Consider the following 19,565-nt stretch of genomic DNA (forward strand, 5'->3'; position numbering starts at 1 on the left):
CTCAGATCAATTGGTTCAATTCCCCCACATGATACAAAGAGGAAATTAAAGCTCAGATTGGTGAAAAGAGGCAGCATGCCAAAAATCACAATGCAACTTAATAGAAGAGCTGAGACAGGAACTTAATTCTCCTGATTTCAGACCCAGTGAGTGCTCCTCCTTCCACTATGACCCCGACACCCACTGCACCACCCTTATTGGATAACACCGTCTAGCTGCGTAAATAGGAAGTGTCCAAGAACCTCTGGTTGTTTGCAGATGGTCGCCAGAGAACCATGATGACAAAGAGGATCATGGAGAACAGCAACCGCCAGATGGCATCGTCCACCCATAGCTCCCGCCAATCCTACCAAAGAGGAAAAAGTATAATATGTATTACATTATCTTATTTATTTGTTCAGAAACCCTATGGCAGAGAACAAGGATCACTTATTTATTAATTCAACTTATATTTACTAAGAGCCTGCTATGTGCTAGGCACTGTGCTAAGTGACTGGAATACAAAAGTGAAGAAACATAGTTTCTTCCCTTGTAGTACTTACTATTGTTAGAGAAAAGGCACCAACTAGCTAGCTAAAATTGCAGGTTCAATCCCCAGTCAAGCACATACAAGAATCAACCAATAAATGCACAAATAAATAAGTGGAACAACAAATTGATGTTCCTCTCTCTCTAAAAATCAATCAGTGCATTTCTTTTAAAAAGACACCGCAGTTGAGTGTTGACCCAGGAACCAGCTCACCGGTTCAATTCCTGGTCAAGGCACACACCAGGGTGCAGACTTGATCCCCAGTGGGGGGCGTGAAGGAGGCAGCCAATCGATGATGTTTCTCATCGATGTTTCTATCTATTCATCTCCCTTACTCTCTCTAAAAATCAATAAAAACATATTTTTAAAAATACGAAGAATAAAAAGGCACCAATTGTAGAGCACTTGTGAGTGCTTCATTAGAGCTCTGAGAATCTTTGGGGACAGGTTTTTATACAAGGTAAGAAAAAGTAACATTAAATTGTTACTTTTTATAATTTTCATATTAATAAATTTATTTTTACCAAAATGGAGCCTTTGCACCTCCAAAGAAATTGGCCACAATCTTTGTGCTCAGATCTTAGGAGCATGACTTCTATTCAGATTAGCATTATTCATATATACTTAATGTTTAGGATTCTGAATTTCTTGAGAATTTTTAGTTAAGATAAGATTGGGTTATGACAGACTGTGATTTATCATTTATAAATTTTTTTCCCACCACTGGGATAAGATCCCCCTAAAACAAAACAAAAAATCCTATCATACCAAGAGCCATCATAATGTAGAATACTTAGGAGGAAGGAAGCATTCTAACACTCGGGGTAGAGTCCTAGCCCTAATTTCTTGTAAGGTGTGAACCTTACCATTGTCATCATTGTCATATCTGCATATAAAACAGTACCCTATTCATAAATGCATGTGTTTATAACTCACCGATTGACAAGTCACTATCCTGAACTTCATGGTTGTCCAGATGATAAACACAATAGACGCTAACAGGAAATGAAAAATCTAGTCAGAATATGAATACTGGTTTACATCCCCAATTACGTTCTCTGGTTAAGTGAAATCCCACACATCCCTAACACCCAAAATATCACAATCATTTTTTATCAAGTGATTTTAACTAATTTATTCAATGCAAATTTCCTTCACAACTACTATAAGCAAGGCCCACACTCTTGTCAACACTTTTTGTACTTAAAGACTAATTTTACCATCTGGTTACTTCAGTAATCCTCATAAATTGGAAAAGAAGGTATTGAAAACATGGCATTTCCCATCATTACCAACAATATAGTTTTTTCCCTTCTTTCATCCTTAGTATAATAATGCTAGCTTTTCTTTGGCTGGTCAGGAGGGGGAAAAGGTTTATAAAATTACTACAAGACAGAGTTGTTGGTTCCAATCATAGGCCAGACCTCCCATTGCTGGTACAAGGGGCAAAAGGCAGGCAAATTAAATTAGCCTACTTTGGTTATGGTCTACCTAATGTCTGTATTTTATGGATGCTTATGACACATGTAAAAGCCAAATAATAGCAATAAACCACATAGGTATTTAATAAAGCCAAATAAGCCAGTATTAAGGTTTTCTAAAAGGAATCTAGAAGCTATATGGCACTCAAGCTAACTTGCCTCAAGAAAAAAAAAAAAGCCTCTGAAAAAGAACTGAGACAGGAGAGAGATATACAAGAACTGAAATTATATATAATTGATTTTTAGCTATTATACTTAAAATAAGTGGCTCTCAATCTTTTTTGAACCACAGATCCCATTGAGAACTTGACAAAAGCTCAAAGACAAAGACCCTCCCCCCAAGTGAAATGTACAAAACCTTCTAGATAATTTTAGGGAGCCCACCTGTGGCCTCTCAAGTTAAGAATATCTATTTTAAAAGGAAGGCATTGAAACAGCAGGAAGAAGCCCCACTTACCTGCCACCGCCATGATAAGGGTGTTGGTGAAATGTCGGTACAGCGAGAGTTTTACAATGTTCCTCCGAAGTTTTAATAGCTTCATTGTTTGAGTCAGGCTAATAAATATGTGTTTGCAGGTCAAGGAAATCAACATTCAAAAAACCCCAATAAGCTAGTAAATTAATCCTCAAGTTTCTTTGAGAATCTGGGGTCATATTGATAGAGCTCTGGATATCCCAGAGGCCTTACAGCTCTCTTATTCTCAATGTCACAAACACCCCAAGCCTGACCATGATGACTAAGAAAGTCTTCATTTTTAATGAGATACTGAAGAGAATACAGAATCAGGATAAAATAAAAATGCAAAAAAGAAAAAATATGAAAAAGAGAGAAAGACCAGAAGAAGCTTTTTAGAGAAACAAAGATGAAAAAGGAAGACAAATGGAAGAAAATGAAATGAAAGTGAGTATCAGACAAGGAAACAGACAACAGACAAATGAAATGAAAATGAGTGAAATCTCTCTTCCTTTAAGGTAGGTAGCTCTGTTTTCTATTTTCTACATCATAGCTAACCCAGTCCCGGGTCATGAATACAGTCATGCCAATAACCTCTCAGAGTTCTATAGTCAGTCCCCTGTGCCATCATCTGCCTGTTCAATTCTGAATTAATAGGACCATACAGTTACAATTGGCTGAAAATCCCAGGCAGAAAGGCTCTAAAATCAGCAATTTTCTATTTTCAAAGCATTATTCCCAAGTAGAAGTTGCCACAGAAAGACAGGAGGGGAAGTGATGACTGCCAAAGATGATATCTGCTCTCATGTCCAACTCTGAGAATCAGCAGATATTAAAATACATGAGTTGGACCTTAGTCTGCCCTGTGACAGAGACTTAGTGCTCCCTATCCATTGGGTTACATTATTGCATGGTCCAGTCCCTCTCTCCATGCCTCTCTCCATTCTTCCCAATATTCATAGAGGTTTACAAAGCGCACCTGAAAGATACTGACCTAGAAAAGATTTGGCTATTTAAACCCAAGACATTTCAATTTCAAACATTTTTGATACATGACAATCCACTCAAATTCACAAAATTATGATTTGGTTTACATTTAGTTTTTTATAACAGGCACAGTCTAGCAAGACAATAATATTGCACAATTACACATAGGACTGAATTCCATAACCAAAACAAATTTTTAAAACCCCAAAAAGATAAAAGTCCAAAAACTTTAATCCTTCTTTTAACAGATCAAGTCCCTAATAAACAAGTGTGTAATTTTAAGCAGCAGGAGAAAAACATTATTCAAATATAAATATGCTTGTTATCTACTGGTTAACTCTGCCTGTAAATGAATCAACATTTATTTTACAGTGGAAGTCTTCAGACAATGCCAAGTTAACTTTTGAGTAAAGGTACAAAACACTAACCCTATAAGGGTTGTAATCTGCTAAACCTACATAGAATTTTAAGAGAGTCAAACCATCTTATGTAGTTCCTAAAATCATATTTTAAGAATTAAAATCTTTTCATCATTTTCAAAGCATTTAATAATTCCTAGAGGCTGAAAGAAAGAGCAGAAGCAGAGTAGTCAGTGATTGTAACACTAATTGGAGTGCACAAACAAGTCCAAAATCGAGGTAAAAATGCTCATTTAAAAATAAAAACAAAAACCAGAGCTTTTATCTTTATGCTCCGCCCACAGTTATCAGCACTTTTCAAAATTAAAAACACACACACAAAACTGCTTACCTGAGCTCTCAGATTTTTAAACAGAAATATCCTAATCCCCAGATTAAGAAGTAATCAACAAAACTGGTAAAAACCCTTTGCAGAAAGATCGACGGAAACCCATATTCAAGGGGAGAAAATGGACCACCATCCAACAAGCCAATGAGAAGGATATCCACCAGCACAGGGCAGTGTCTAGGAAAGCCAAGGGGATAAAGGCCAAGGAAGCAAGATCAGTCTGGGCCTGCAGACAAAGAAAGAGAGGTGGTAAAAAGAGAGTCTAGAGATGCACAGAGAAGAGACCAGCACACAATTCGGCATTTATATCATCACATGGAATGGTTTTGCATCTGAGCTGAAAGAAAAGAAATAGGAATAACACTTGGTACCTACATCATTGTGTCCCTCTGACAACCATCATGCAGAATATAAACCTGCATTTCATGAAAACTGTCAATTATAATCTCAATACAATAAAACATGCTGCTAACCTCCGAGCTCCTAGCATGCTAAAATCCACTTTAAATGACCACACCAAAAACGTTATGGTGATATAAGTCTCCATCCATCTTATCATTTCCTATCATTTTTATGTTGGCTACAAGTCTTGAAAGGGCCTTCTCATATTTAAAAGTATTACATCGCTAACATACTAAGAATTATTGATTTCCTGAATTGTAATATAATGTAATTTTATAAAAAAGAGCTCACCTCAAAATAAGATATTAATACAAGGATTTGTCCCCCAAACTATGCTGCTTGCTTGTGTGTGTGTGTGTGTGTGTGTGTGTGTGTGTGTGTGATGCTATTTATATAACCTTAATTACCCAATTACCAGGGTATTATTAAAAGGATATCCATAAAATAATACAGGCATCAATTGTTGACAGGGCCAGGTTTACTATCAAAGCCAAGATATGAACAAAATACTACAGCAGCAGAAGAAAGAAAACGCAATTGACAGAGGGTTAAAGTTGCTAAAAGTCCAAGAAAATTACATACAGAGGACAGTGTGATCTGAACATCTAATTTGCATTCAAAAGTGTTTTATTTAAGAAGCAATTTAAAAAAAAAAAAAAGAAGCAGCAATTTATAGCAAAACTAACTGAGCCCAGTTTACTTGAGGGAAATGTGGAGTTTATAGAGTGATTTTTAAATAAGGAAGTAACAGCAATGACCTAGGGAGGCCCACTTCTTCACATTAACCAGCTCTAACATAAATTTCTTTATCGATTATATCTATCTCAGTGCTTTGGTTTCCTCCCCTAAAAGGGCATAATTATGTAATTCTCAAGAATTATGTGAAACTTAGTTACATTTTAAGAAAGCCTTTGAAACTCAGGTGCTGGTTAAGCAAAAAGCACTGTCACTTTAAAACAAAAATTAGATTACCAGCAAGTGCATGATTACAAAGTTTGGCCACTTTATACAAAAGAATGGAACCACCTTCCGGAAGAACTAAACAAGTAATAATTTGGGGATGGGTGGGAAAGCATTCATTCTGGTCACACATTGAATTTAAAGCTCTAATAGAGATTAAAAAGAAAAAGTGAATTATATATACATTTTAAAAATCAGAGCCCAAAGGTGACTTAGAGAAAACAGTAAAGAAGCCCACAGATATTCCCAATTCACCGTCTCAAAACAAAAAGTTATGTCTGAACTGACCACAAAAACTCAGATTAAGCAGTACTGACCCCAGTAACTCTGAGGACCCCTTCCATGCCAGAGAACAAGAGATAAAGGGCTCCTGCTACCACAACCTTGTGAAGAGTGACTCCAAGGCGAGGCCTAAAGAGAAAGCAGAGAGATAAAGTTGAGTACAAATGTGACAAACCCCGAGACAAACTCATGTTGATTAATATAGGACAACTTAGTTGAGATAAGCCAGACATACTCTGTAAAGTCACATGAGAGAGAAAAACTCAGAACTTATGCTCTTAAAACAAGATACTGGATACTAGAATTTTAGATCAGATCCCCTTTATTCTACATTTAAAAATTTTTCCCCTATTGAATTTTAGAGGGAAAGGGAGAGTAAATCATGAATTATTCTCTCCCCCCTGCCCCACCCACTCCGTTCCTGCCTCCTACGCTGGACCAAGCCGGAAACCCAGTCATGTCCCCTGACCAGGAACTGAATCAGCACCCTGTGGTGCATGGGATGATGCCCAAGAGCCACATTGGCCAGAGCACTGCAGCATTTTAAAAAATATAAATTTATTGTAGAGAATTCTGAAACATATTCAACAGTATAATAAACCCCATATACCCATTATCCAGTCCTAATATCCACCAACCTACGGCCAATCCTGTCCCATGCACAACCCATCCACTTCTCATCCTCTCATCTTATCTTGAAACAAATCCTAGACATCCTATCTTTTATTAGTCTACATTTCGTTGTTTTTAAACAGATAATTTTTTAAAGAAAAAAAATCATAATATCATTTTCAAACAGAAAAATTTAAACAACTTCTTAGCATAATCAAATACCCTATTGAAGCTTATTAGATAAATAGTACATTATAGAGCTCAAAAGCCAACAAAATACAAAAAATCTTTTAAGCAGCTTCTGCTTGAAGGAGGATCCTTGATATTCAAAATGCTACTGAATCAGAATCTGTAATCTAACAAGATCCCTGGGTTATTGATTAGTGCATTACATACTAGAAAAGCTCTATATGGGCTGTGATTTTTCTCCACACTGCTGTATCTTAAAAACCTAGGATACATTTTGGCATATAGGTGGCATTGAAATATTTGTTAAGTAAGTTTAAAAATGTAACTCCCCCATTCCTCAGTCTCATTTATATGAATGAGTTTTAAAAGTGAAAATCTCCCATTTCTTTAACCTACTTAAAACAAAACTCCTAAAGACTTTCAAGGAAAGAGTGAATAATTTTGTCAAAGAGGATTGAGACTTGACCATTGGATTTAACTATATGCAGGACATAGTGATTAAAATTAAAATTATCTGTTTAATTTTTGAGTTATCTCAAACTGTCTATACCTGGCTAACTCCAATTCCTGTTCTATTCTCGCTTGAACTTACTCCAACCAAGCTCACGCTAAGTCCTACCACTTTACCAAAACTATTCTTGCTAAGATCACTATGTCCTGCATGTAGTTAAATCCAATGGTCAAGTCTCAATCCTCTTTGACAAAATTATTCACTCTTTCCTTGAAAGTCTTTAGGCTTGCCTCCCACAGCTTTGGTCATCCTCCTCAATTTCCTCTACTCTAATTCTACTTTGTCTCACTGACTTCTAACTAATAGAAAATGTTCAAGGACTCAATCCTTTAACCTCTCCTCTAAATACACTTATACCCTTCGTGATCACATCCCATCTCATGGCTAAATAACATCTACATCCTGATGACTTGCAAATTTATATCTCTCCCCACTACTTCCCTCATTTGTATATCTAACTAAACTCTGAACTCCTAATCTTGCCCCCACTCTAAACTTAACCCACCTGCCTGACCGGTTTGGCCCAGTGGATAGAGTGTTGGCCTGCGGACTGGAGGGTCCCAGGTTCGATTCCGGTCAGGGGCATGTAGCTGGGTTGCAGGCACATCCCCAGTGGGAGGTGTGCAAGAGGCAGCTGATCGATGTTTCTCTCTCATCGATGTTTCTAACTCTCTCTCCCTCTCCCTTCCTCTCTGTAAAAAAATCAATAAAATATATTTTAAAAAATAAAATAATAAAATAAAAACTTAACCCACCTAAGATCTTCCTGAACTCAGTACATGTCAATTGCATCCTTCCATTTGTTCACACTAAAATAGTTGGTAACATCCTTGATCACTCTCTCTTTCACATCACACATTTGATCTGTCAGCAAAGTCCACTGGCTCTACCTTCAAAATATATACAGAATCTGACCGCATTTTAGCACCTCTTCCTCTGGAGATACATACAGTTCCTTCACCAACTTGAGATCTTTGCTTAAATGTCAGTAAGTGAAGCCTTCCTTGACCACCCTATTTAACACTTGCAAGCCCTACCTCCTGCCTAGCAGTCTCTCTATACCTTCTGCCTGCTTTATCTGCTCCCTAGCACTTATCACTGACATACTAGGTATTTACTCACTGATTTTATCCGTTTTCCCCCAATGTAAGCTCCAAGTCTTCTGTTTATTTGCTGTATCCCCAGAGTCTAGAACAATGCTAAGGCACTTAATAAATACATTTTTTTCAACAAATTGTTTCCAGACTGTTACAGCAAGAATGCTCTTCCCATAAAAAATCTGATTTGCAAAATATTTAGGAAGAGTGAAGTCACTATAAGTTTACTCTAAAAGTTTGGTGTTTCAATGTCCTTTGCTACAATTGCAGGCTTTCCTATATGGAGATGCTCCTTGAACTCTCAGCTGTGAGATGAAACTAACATTTTTCCAACTTTTACAAATCTACAAAATTTCGGATACCTTTTCTTATTTCAGAACTTTTTTTTTTTTTTTTTTACCAACTGTTACAGGACTACTACACTGAGAAGCTGCAATACTGTTTCAATTTAATCGGTGTTTCAATTTGCTCTTCCATACAGGAAGTGAATACTTACTTGACTATGCCATATCCCAGACTGACTATAATGACCAGGATTCGAGCCAGTGAACGTTTAACTGCTGAAAGCAGCTCTGCAAGGATCAAGGCACCTTGAACTATGAGAAAGAAGATAGGGGGAAAACGTGCTGTAAATCTAGGTGTGAGAAAAGGTGCAATTCTAGAACCAGAATATACTAGTAGATCTCTAACACTCTTCAGAATAAGCACTGGTATTAGTTCTATTAAAAAAAAAAACTTCTTCAATTTTTACAAGTATATAAACTGATATAACATAATCTTATTCGTGTGAATAGCAATCTGGCTGTGTTCATTTTACCTTCCCTCCCCAACCCTCACTTCACTAAAACCTCAGCAGAATATTTTACCCTACTTGGACAGTTCATAGCAACTAGGAAATATTCTTTCCATTTTTAAAAACTGTGAAATATAACTACCCATAGAAAAGTACAACACACACACACACACACACACACACACACACACAATTTTCAATTCATTTTCACACCTACTATTTTTCAAGCCCTTTCAAAATCAGGGAAATATTTAATTAGTGTAACTTGTAACAATAATTTTCAATAATTAAATGATCTGAAGAGAGAGAACTGAATCTATCATAAAAAACTTCAGTACAAAACAATTTGTCATTATCTGTTCACCTTACTAAACTATAAGCACCCTCTTATTTTCTTGGTACTACTATATTTCACCAATTCTCAGATGTATCCCCATCCCCATTTTAACATTTTAAAATCAAAATGTCTCTTATAATCAATGGTATCTTAAAATTAAATTCACAGTATTTACTTTCTTAGATGCATATAATAATGGTGCCTTAAAAATCAATGGCAATGAGATTCAATGATGTTAACAGTCTTTCCCAAAAGTCACTACTTTTGTGAATATATTTTAGTAAAATACTCCTAAATCACTGAACCTGCAAGTTATAAGATTAAAAACAAAAGTCACGAAGTTATTCTAATAATTAAATAACTGAAAAGTTAAACCTACTTAATGACTGCTAACCTTAGGAAAAACTGTCACGTCTCACCTGCTGTTCACTCACAAAGTGGCATTTTTTGGTTACATACCAGATTCTCCTTTGTATCGGATGTTCTGAAATTCTGCATAGAAGACAGCTTTCTCAAGCATTCCCAGGAAGATGACAGCACCAATCCAAAACTGAATTCTCAGGAGATCTCTCCAGTAGCAGGCAGACCATGCCAGCCACAGAACACCAAACAGGACATACACAATACACATCACCATGAAAAACTGTTACAGAAGTGGGTAAGAGATAAAAAAGAGGATTAAGGCCAAGAGCCAATTTAGCATCAATACACACTCTTAACAAGATATAAAAAAATATGCATATCATATCTTCTACTTGAAAGATAATTATTTTATTTCTTTGGATTTTGATACACACAAAATAATTATCTCCTCTTGAGCAGAGGGAGACTACCTAAGGGTTTGTCATCAAGTGACCGCTCATCTGTATTAATTGAGCTTTTTCAGCTTACAATGTAAAATTATATAAATGAAGAGAACACTGAAGAAAAAAGGTGTGGCAAGGAAATGAAACACGACCAAGTGGGAAAACTATAAAAGGGAAAGGAAGAAGAAAAAAAATTGAACAAAGGAAATCTAAAGAATACATTAAGGATACTCCCATAGACACACACACACACACACACACTAAAAAGGATGAAGCTTCATCATTTAATTAGTTTAAGTGGGATCAGAAACTATAAGTTTGTACTAGGTGTACCAGTTAATAATGCGGATTTTTTTCAGCACATGGAGTTATACATATGTTGACATATATGCGATTTGATATGTATGCTATTTTGTTGTATTGACAACAAGCTTCAAAACTTCATATGTCAAATTTGCTGAAGGTGTTAACATCATAGATATTTTTACCCTTAAAAATGTCAAATTTCGTGCCAAAAAAGAGCATTTGCAGAAAGTTTTAATTCATTATTTTATTTTGAAGAAAAAGTTATCGGATACTTCAGGAAGCTTATGGTGGACATGCTCCATCTCAAGATACTTGTGAACGCTGGTTTAAACGCTTTAAAAGTGATGATTTCGATGTGAAAGACAAAGAACGGCCAGGTAAACCGAAAAAGTTTGAAGACTAACAATCACAAGCATTATTGGATAAAGATGCATGTCAAACTCAAAAACAACTTGCAGAAAGATTAAACGTTGTTCAGCAATTTCCCATCGTTTACAAGCAATGGGAAAGATTTTAAAGGAAGGAAAATGGGTGCCACATCAACTGAACAAAAGACAAATGGAAAACCGAAAAGTCATCAGTAAAATGTTGCTTCAATAGCACAAAAGAAAAGTCTTTTTTGCATCGAACTGTGACTGGCGATGAAAAGTGGATTTATTTTGAGAATCCCAAACGCACAAAATCATGGGTTGATCCAGGTCAACCATCAACATCGACTGGAAGGCCAAATAGCTTCGGAAAGATGACAATGCTCTGCGTTTGGTGGGATCAGGAAGGTGTGGTGTATTATGAGCTTCTAAAACCAGGTGAAGCTGTTAGTGCTGATCGCTACTGACAACAAATAATCAATTTGAACCATGCTTTGATTGTGAAACAACCAGAATGTTCCAGAAGACACAGCAAAGTAATTTTGCTTCATGATGATGCACCATCACACACTTCAAAACCAGTTAAAGACATGTTAAAAGATCTTGCCTGGAAAGTATTAACCCACTCACTGTATTCACCAGACCTTGCTCCTTCACATTACCACTTGTTCTGATGGATGGCACACGCATTTTCTGAGCAGCACTTTAAAACATACGAAGAAGTGGAAAATTGGATCTCTGAAGGGTTTGCCTCAAAATAAGAAAAGTTCTATTGGGACGGTATCCACAAATTACCTGAAAGATGGGGAAAATGTGTAGCTAGCGATGGACATTACTTTGAATAAAGCACTTTTGATGGTTCTCTTGAAATTATTGTGTTTTCTTTGATTACAAAATCCGTACTATTAACCGGTACACCTAGTAAGAAGTGTCCTGCTTTGGTTCCTTGAGAAGACGTGAGATTTGAAACAATCTTTGAGGTACTTTCCAACTCTACAATTCCACACATCATCACCTCTTCATTTTACAGATGAGAAAATGAGGCACAAAGGGGTTCACTGACACTCACAAGGTCACATTCTAGCAAAAATTGCCAAAGTACAAGCAATGTTTTGTGAACTGTTCAGGAACAATTCTTTAAAAAGGAAAATTGCCACAAAACATGGATACTCTTTCAAGTTAATCTCATTTAATGTTGAAGTTAAAGAATATAAATTTACTTACAATCATCAATGGATATTCTTCAAGTGTGAGGTATTCATAGGGACCCTTCAATTCAACAGTCACTGCCAAAACACAGTCCTCAGAGTTAATGTGAACAATGCAGGATTTAAACAAAAACATTATCTGATATTTGTCTGATAAAAATTAATGAAAATTCCAGTGGGTCATTTACTTTTCAATTCTGGCGAATATTACAGGTGTAGAGCACTTTGAAATTCACTAAGTGTTCTCATGGTTTGTGCTATGTCCTGCATAGGTCTCCATGCCTCTGCTACAGTCAATATCTTAAGTGAAAGGCCCTTTGTTCCTATACTCACATCCTTTAAAGACTAGGTTGAATGTACTTCCTCCATAAAACCTTCTGTGAGCTGCCCAACTGGAACTTCCCCATCTCCTCTAAATTCCAAACACACTTCATATATACTTTTCTTACAACACAGCACTAATATGTTTTGAAAATTACAGGACTTCATTGCTCCATTCTGACTTCCTCTATCTGCTCTCTCTCCTTACCTATATTTTCATATTGTGTTTTATTTTGCCTACTTCAATTTCATATGACTTTGCTACATTAATGTATCATTTTTAGAAGGTGCTTAATAACAACAAAGTGTTTAATGAAGCAGAACAAATGAAGGTAACAAATATTTGAAAGACAGATTTGATTTACAGAAACAAGCCTATGACTACTTTTAAATTGTAATGGATAAAACTATTTGGATAAATTTTATATTTGATTAAAAAATAAAAAGTAGTACCTATCTCCAGAGACACACTAATAAATGCCTATTCAACAAAAATATCCCACTCATTTTTTAAAATATTTTTTTATTGATTTTAGAGAGGAAGGGAGATGGAGAGAGAGATAGAAACATCAATGATGGGAATCACTGATTGGCTGCCTCCTGCACACCCCCCACTGGGGATCAAGCCCCAAACCTGGACATGTGCCCTGACCAGGAATCAAACTGTGAGTTCCTGGTTCATGGGTCGACACTCAACCACTGAAGCACGCCAGCTGGGCCCCACTATTTTTATCAGGCAGAAAGGACATGCCATTATTAAAAATAAATCAGGCCTGTGCACCGAAAGGTTGCCAGTTCGATTCCTGGTCAGGGCACATACCTGGGCTGGGTGTTGGGTTTAATCCCCAGCTGGGGAGCATACAGAAGGCAATCAATCAATGTTTCTCTCTCACATCGGTGGTTCTCCTCCCATCCCCCACGACCCCTCTTTCTAAGCATATCTTCGGGTGAGGATTAAAAATAAATCAATAAATCAATCAAATCTAATACTTTTATGAACAAAAGGAACATCCCATAATAGCAATTATAAAAATGTCATAGCAGAACTGGTTTTTAAATCTATACCTTCTTAATTTAATAAAAAAGCAAATAAAATAATTAGCGAATATTTGTCACATTCTTTGCTTACACTATGCCAGAAGGTCAGTAAAATACAGCACACGGACCAAATCTGGCCATCCACTTTTTGTAAATAAAATTTTAATACAAAACAGTCATATTCATTCACTTACATATTCTCTATGGCTGCATTCACACAATGGCAAAGTTAGGTAGTTATAGGAGAGAAAACATTTACTGTCTGACCCTTTAAGAAAAAGTTGACTAACCCCTGCTCTATGCTAAAATAGAACTTAAGCACTTACTATATGATACACACTATGGAAAATAGGGGATGGTCAGATGTATAAGATGTTTTCTGCCATCCTAGTGGATTACCATCTAGAGGGAAGAGAGAGTTAGTTGAAAAGCAACACAGAGAACTGTCCTCTGAGACAGACCCAGAAGAATGAAATTTCTATTTTCCAGGATAAAGTAAAAAGCCATCCGGGCAGAAGAAATAACAAAGACAGGTGTAAAAATGCATAATATATTTAAAGAACATGTAGAATGAGATAATGCATAGTACCATATCATAGCATTTTGCTACAAGGCAACAAAAAGTAAACTGGGACAACTTATAGTTTTATATACCTTGCTTATAAATGTGGACATTTTATAGGCAATAGGGAGACTTCAAAGGTTTTAATGAAGGGAAGAAAAATGACAAAACTGTTTGAGAGAGAAAACTTTCACATAATGTAGTTCGGTCTATGCTTTAAAGTTTCTTCTTAGCTCCAAACAACAGATGGATAAAACAAAAAAAGAATATAAGCTGGAAAACGTGTGTGTGTGTGTGTGTATCAAGACCAAATAATGGCATCTCAGAAATTAAAGAACAGTTTAACATTAGAAAACCAGTTAATATAATGCATCGCATGAACAGATTAAATGAGGAAATCTATATGATTATTTTAATGAATACAATCAAAGCATCTGATAAAACTGAGCATTCATTCTTAATACTAATAAAAATATATTTATTTTTGGAATAGGAAGGTATAGCCTTAACCAAATAAAGAATACATTATTTTAAATCTACAGTTAACATGATATTTAATGGTGGTATGTGCCAATATTATAAGATAAGGATGGCCACCATAATTGTTTCTATTCGATATTCTCCTTAAGAAAGCAGAGAAGGAAAGGAAACCACAGAGAAGGAAGAAACAAAACAAAACAAAAAAATTTTAAGAAATAAGAACAGTTAGTAAGCTACTACAAAATACCAGAAAGAGATGACTTCTATGAACTGGGCAGCAAGAGTGCAAAGGAGAACATCAAAAAAAATTGAGACAGTTGACATACAAAATTATATTAGTTCCAGGTGTACATCATAGTAGTAGTATGATTTTGTATCTCAACTATAATTTAAAAATAAATTTTAAAAAAAGAAAATATATTGAGACATTAAATAATTACCAAAGTCCATTAATTTTTAAATTACCAGGTTTTGACTTGGTAACCAAGTTTTGACAAGTCATCTCTTTCTGGAATTTTGCTTACTAACCAAGTACCAAGAACATGATACTAATTAAAAATTTAAAAAGCTGGAGAATCAAATGAAAAGAAATGAAATCTAGAATCTATCATCCTATATAATAAAAGCCTAATAAGCAAATTGTCCCCTCGACTGGGAGGTTGAACAGTTCGACCACTCGCTATGACGTGCTGACCACCAGGGGGCAGCACAGAACATGGCGGGCGTCGGCAATGCGGCGCTGGCAGCGGGCAGCAGTGGAGGCTCTGCCGGCCACAGTGGGGCCCAACAAGAGTGGGACCGTGATGGGATGGTGGAGCAGGTAAGCAGGTGGCGCCAAGCCAAGGCGGGTGTGAGTAGGGCCCGATCGCCCCACTGATCGCCCCACAGGTGGCAACCAGTGGCGGCAGCAGGGGGCGGGGCCACCGTCCAGCCTCAGGCGCTGAGGGAGCCAGGTGGGGGCCCGATGACTCAGGCAAAGGGGACGCATGAGGACCTGGGTGCCCAGGTTCTGCCCAGGGCTCAGAGGTCAGCTGGGACCTGCCCTTCAATGCCAGATGCTCACGCTTCGATCTCCAGCCAGACCTAGGGACCGTACCCGTGCACAAATTTTGTGTACCGGGCCTCTAGTATATAATAAGAAAGCATATGTGAAGTGCCTAAGACTATATCTGGTACATCTTGAGTACAGAAAAATGTTAATTTCTCTCCCTCAATTTTTCTAGGTCAGAACATTCTTAATTATTCCCTCCCTGAAAGCAATTACACATGACTCACCATACATGACACAACTAAATAATAATGCAAATGGTAAAAAGAAATGAAATGTACTTACTGGTAAAAAGATTACTTAGTGAATTTTCTTTTGATGATTCCTTTGAGAATGAAATGCCAATATGTACAATAAAAATGTATGGTGCATCTTGCCAAGTTTTCAATGGATCATGCATTGCCTAGAGAGAAAAAAGGCATTAAAACTTCAAGTCTTAAGAATTAAGAGCATAAGTTAATAATACAGTATAAAAATTATTTCAGAATGTACCCAGAAACATGGTTGAGTCCTTCATGTTCATTCATTAAAACAGTAGACACAACAAAACAAACAGGCCTATTGTACATATAAAAAAATAGGTTAGGTTATAAATTACTAAAAGGCAGGAGATTTTCTATCTTGTTACACACAAAAATCACACTTTTTACTTATCTATTTTTCTACAAGGGAAACGTCAACTAAAACCACTAAATTGAATCTCTGTTTAAGTAAGCCATGCTAGGACACTAGGTTGTATTTTTAAACATAAATATCCTGAACTAAGATTATTTAAATCACCTAAAAAAATTACACCCATGATGACAACAATGAATTAGTGAATTATAAACACCATTTCCTGAATCTAATTTCCCTTTACTTATGGTCTTTCCAAGACTACCAGAATTTCTGCTGATCAGGTCTCACATTTACATGAAATTTAATCTTGGCTAGTCTATGTGGAAAGCAAGAGTCAGTGATCCGCAAAGTCCAGGAAGTGGAGTTACAACCTCCATGTTTACAGAATTGATTACTTAGGAAGCATCCGTTCCAAGGCCAGTTAGTTTGTAATAGCCCTAGGAAAAAGTCTTCAAGGATTTGTTGCCATACATTCTAGAGTATGGACCTTCAAAACATAAGACCAAGACTCAAAGATAAAGGAGATGAACATAGAAAACGAATGTCTGCTTCTTCCTCATATGTGAAAGGAGGTATTGCTACTTACGACTTGAAATTTATTACCTTATGGTCCTAAAAGGAACTTCTATCCAGAGACCAATGGGTAAGCTTCATTGCTCTATGAAACCTCTTAGAGTAGATAATAGATTTTGTATATTTATGCATTTTCCTGTGGAATCACTGCTTTTCTCAAATGCTCAAATTATCCTACAACCCAAGAAAAGGCTAAACAAGAGTTTAAAAATTATAGTCCATATACAAATCCAAAGTGTCACACAACGCAGATTAAATGATTTTTCAGCTATACATTTTCTAGGTTATCTTAGTAACTTAACATAAATGCCATGATGAATCATACATTTATTCCTGTCTGATGGTCCTCTTCTGACAAAATTCAGGAGCAGTTTGTGTGAAAACTTTATAGCTTCAAAGTTGTAAATATATCACTTCCTACTTACCCATAATTAACTGAACCTTTACTGAACTTACTTGCTCATTAACCAATACAACTTTGGTGTAATACATTGCTCTGTTATTAATTTCATATATCTTAATACTACCTCTTACAAATTTCAAAAGGGACTGAATAATTCTCATATTCCCAAATTTGACAAAGTTTACATTTAATTTTGGAATGATATATAGATTTTGACATTGTAAAAATAACATTCATATGGCAGACACTTATTACTAGAGGCCCAGTGCAAAAAATTCGTGCACAGGGGGTGTGTCCCTCAGCCCAGCCGGCATCCTCTCCAATCTGGGACCCCTCGAGGGATGTCCGACTACCCATTTAGGCCCGATCCCGGTAGGATTGGGCCTCAACGGGCAGTCAAACATCCCTCTCACAATCCAGGACTGCTGGCTCCCAACTGCTCACCTGCCTGCCTTCCTGACTGCCCCTAACCGCTTCTGCCTGCCAGCCTGATCACCCCCTAACCACTCCCCTGCCAGCCTGTTTGCCCCTAACTGTCCTCCCCTGCATGCCTGGTCAACCCTAACTGTCCTCCCCTGCAGGCCTGGTCACCCCTAACTGCCCTCCCCTGCAGGCCTGGACCGCAGCCATTTCTGTTGGGATTTATTTATCTTCTATAATTGAAACTTTGTAGCCTTAAGTGGAGGCCTGGGCCAGCCAGGGTGTGCGGAAAGCTTGGCTTCCTCCATTGCCAGGGAAACCCAAGCCTCCTGCTCGCTCCGTGGCTGCAGCCATCTTGGTTGGGTTAATTTGCATACTCGCTCCTGATTGGCTGGTGGGCATGGCTTGTAGGTGTAGCTGAGTGATGGTTAATTTGCAATTACTCTTTTATTAGATAGGATTAGATAGGATATTACTTAATACCCACAATAACCCTACCAAATAGGTACCATTAACAGTTCTTTCAATAGGTGAATGGATACATAAACTGTGGTATATCCAGAGAACTTCTATCCAGAGACCAATGGGTAAGCTTCATTGATCTATGAAACCCCTTAGAGGGGACAACAGACATTGGAATATTATTTAGCACTAAAAAGAAATTAACTATGAAGCCACAAGAAGGCAAGGAGAACCTTAAGTGCATATTACTAAGTGAAAGAAGCCAATCTGAAAAGCTGTATATATTATGATTCCAATTAATTAACATTCAGGAAAATGCAAAACTATGAAGATAGGAAAAGAAATCAGTAATTGCCAGGGGCTTAGGAGAAGGGAGGGATGAATATGTGGGGCATAGGGATTTTCAGAGCAATGAAACTATTCTGTATCCTAATATATATAAAAACCCAGGGTCTGTAACGACCGACCAAAGGCTTGACCAAACACCGGAAGTCAGTACTGCAGTCAGTGCTGGGTTGCCGTGGCAACCCAGCACTGACAGCGAAGGGGACTGCAGATCAGGCCCAGAGAGAGGCCCAAAGAGAGAGGCAGGGTCTGATCTGCAGCCTCCGTGGCAGCTGTTGATCAGCCGTTGCCTCTCTCTTTCTCTCCAGGCTTCGCCAGCAGCCACGCCTCTGTTTCTCTCTGGGCCTCCACGGGGGCTGCTGATCAGCCCCTCCTCTCTGATCAGGCCCGGAGATAGGCCCAGAGATGCTGACTGGCATAGAAACCGACCAATCAGAACCAAATTGGCCAGCAGGGGAGGGCAGATGGGGGCAAGATCAGGCCAGCAGGGGAAAGCAGTTGCAGGCGAGATCAGGCCAGCAGGGGAGGACAGTTAGGGGCGATCAGGCAGGCAGGCAGAGGCATTTAGGGGCAATCAGGCAGGCAGGCAGGCAGAGGGGTTAGGGGCAATCAGACAGGCAGGCAGAGGTGGTTAGGGGCGATCAGGCAGGCAGGCAGGTGAGCAGTTAGGAGCCAGCGGTCCCAGATTGTGAGAGGGATGTCTGACTGCCGGTTTAGGCCCGATCCCATTGGGCCTAAACCAGCAGTCGGACATCCCCCAAGGGGTCCCCGACTGGAGAGGGTGCAGGCTGAGCTGAAGGAACCCCCCTCCTCCGTGCACAAATTTTGTGCACCGGGCCACTAGTAATAATATAACAGTGTATATCTGTCATTATACATTTGTTAAAACCCAAGCAATGTATAACACAAAGAACTAACCCTAATGTAAACCATGGGCTTTGGCTGATAATGATGTGTCAGTGTTGGTTCAACAATTATAATAAATGTACCAGAATGGTGTGGGGGGGGGGGGGGGGAGGAGAGTCTGAGTGTGCATCTGTAGAGGGGGTATGTGCAAGCTCTCTGCTTTTTGCTCAATTTTGCTGTGAACCTAAAACTGCTCTAAAAATAAGTGTATTAATTGAAAAAATATTATGGTAAGTATATTACATTACTGCTGAAATCAAACCAGAGAAGTGAACTAATCGAATATTAAATCTTTTTTTAAGTGAAGAACAGTGAGAGGC

At 37.8% G+C, this 19,565-nt stretch overlaps 1 protein-coding gene across 4 annotated transcripts in view; it reads right to left on the minus strand.

Annotated features, from left to right (window-relative positions):
* The window catches only part of TMEM87A (transmembrane protein 87A), a 46,175-nt gene that overhangs the window by 12,734 nt on the left and 13,876 nt on the right, over nucleotides 1–19,565 (minus strand). For 2 of the 4 annotated variants that reach the window (XM_079768893.1, XM_079768891.1), the window contains exons 7-15: nucleotides 15,804–15,921; nucleotides 12,086–12,147; nucleotides 9,841–10,024; nucleotides 8,748–8,847; nucleotides 5,878–5,971; nucleotides 5,034–5,109; nucleotides 2,468–2,572; nucleotides 1,466–1,524; nucleotides 243–346 (exon numbers count right to left, since the gene is read on the minus strand). In XM_079768893.1, the coding sequence (XP_079625019.1) occupies nucleotides 243–346; nucleotides 1,466–1,524; nucleotides 2,468–2,572; nucleotides 5,034–5,109; nucleotides 5,878–5,971; nucleotides 8,748–8,847; nucleotides 9,841–10,024; nucleotides 12,086–12,147; nucleotides 15,804–15,921 (902 nt within the window). Of the gene's footprint in view, nucleotides 1–242; nucleotides 347–1,465; nucleotides 1,525–2,467; nucleotides 2,573–4,351; nucleotides 4,425–5,033; nucleotides 5,110–5,877; nucleotides 5,972–8,747; nucleotides 8,848–9,840; nucleotides 10,025–12,085; nucleotides 12,148–15,803; nucleotides 15,922–19,565 lie in introns of all 4 variants that reach the window. The other 2 variants (XM_079768892.1, XM_079768894.1) reach the window with 1 other exon arrangement.

The sequence above is a fragment of the Cnephaeus nilssonii genome (genome assembly GCF_951640355.1).
Source record: "Cnephaeus nilssonii genome assembly, chromosome: 4".
NCBI classification, from domain to species: Eukaryota; Metazoa; Chordata; class Mammalia; order Chiroptera; family Vespertilionidae; genus Cnephaeus; species Cnephaeus nilssonii.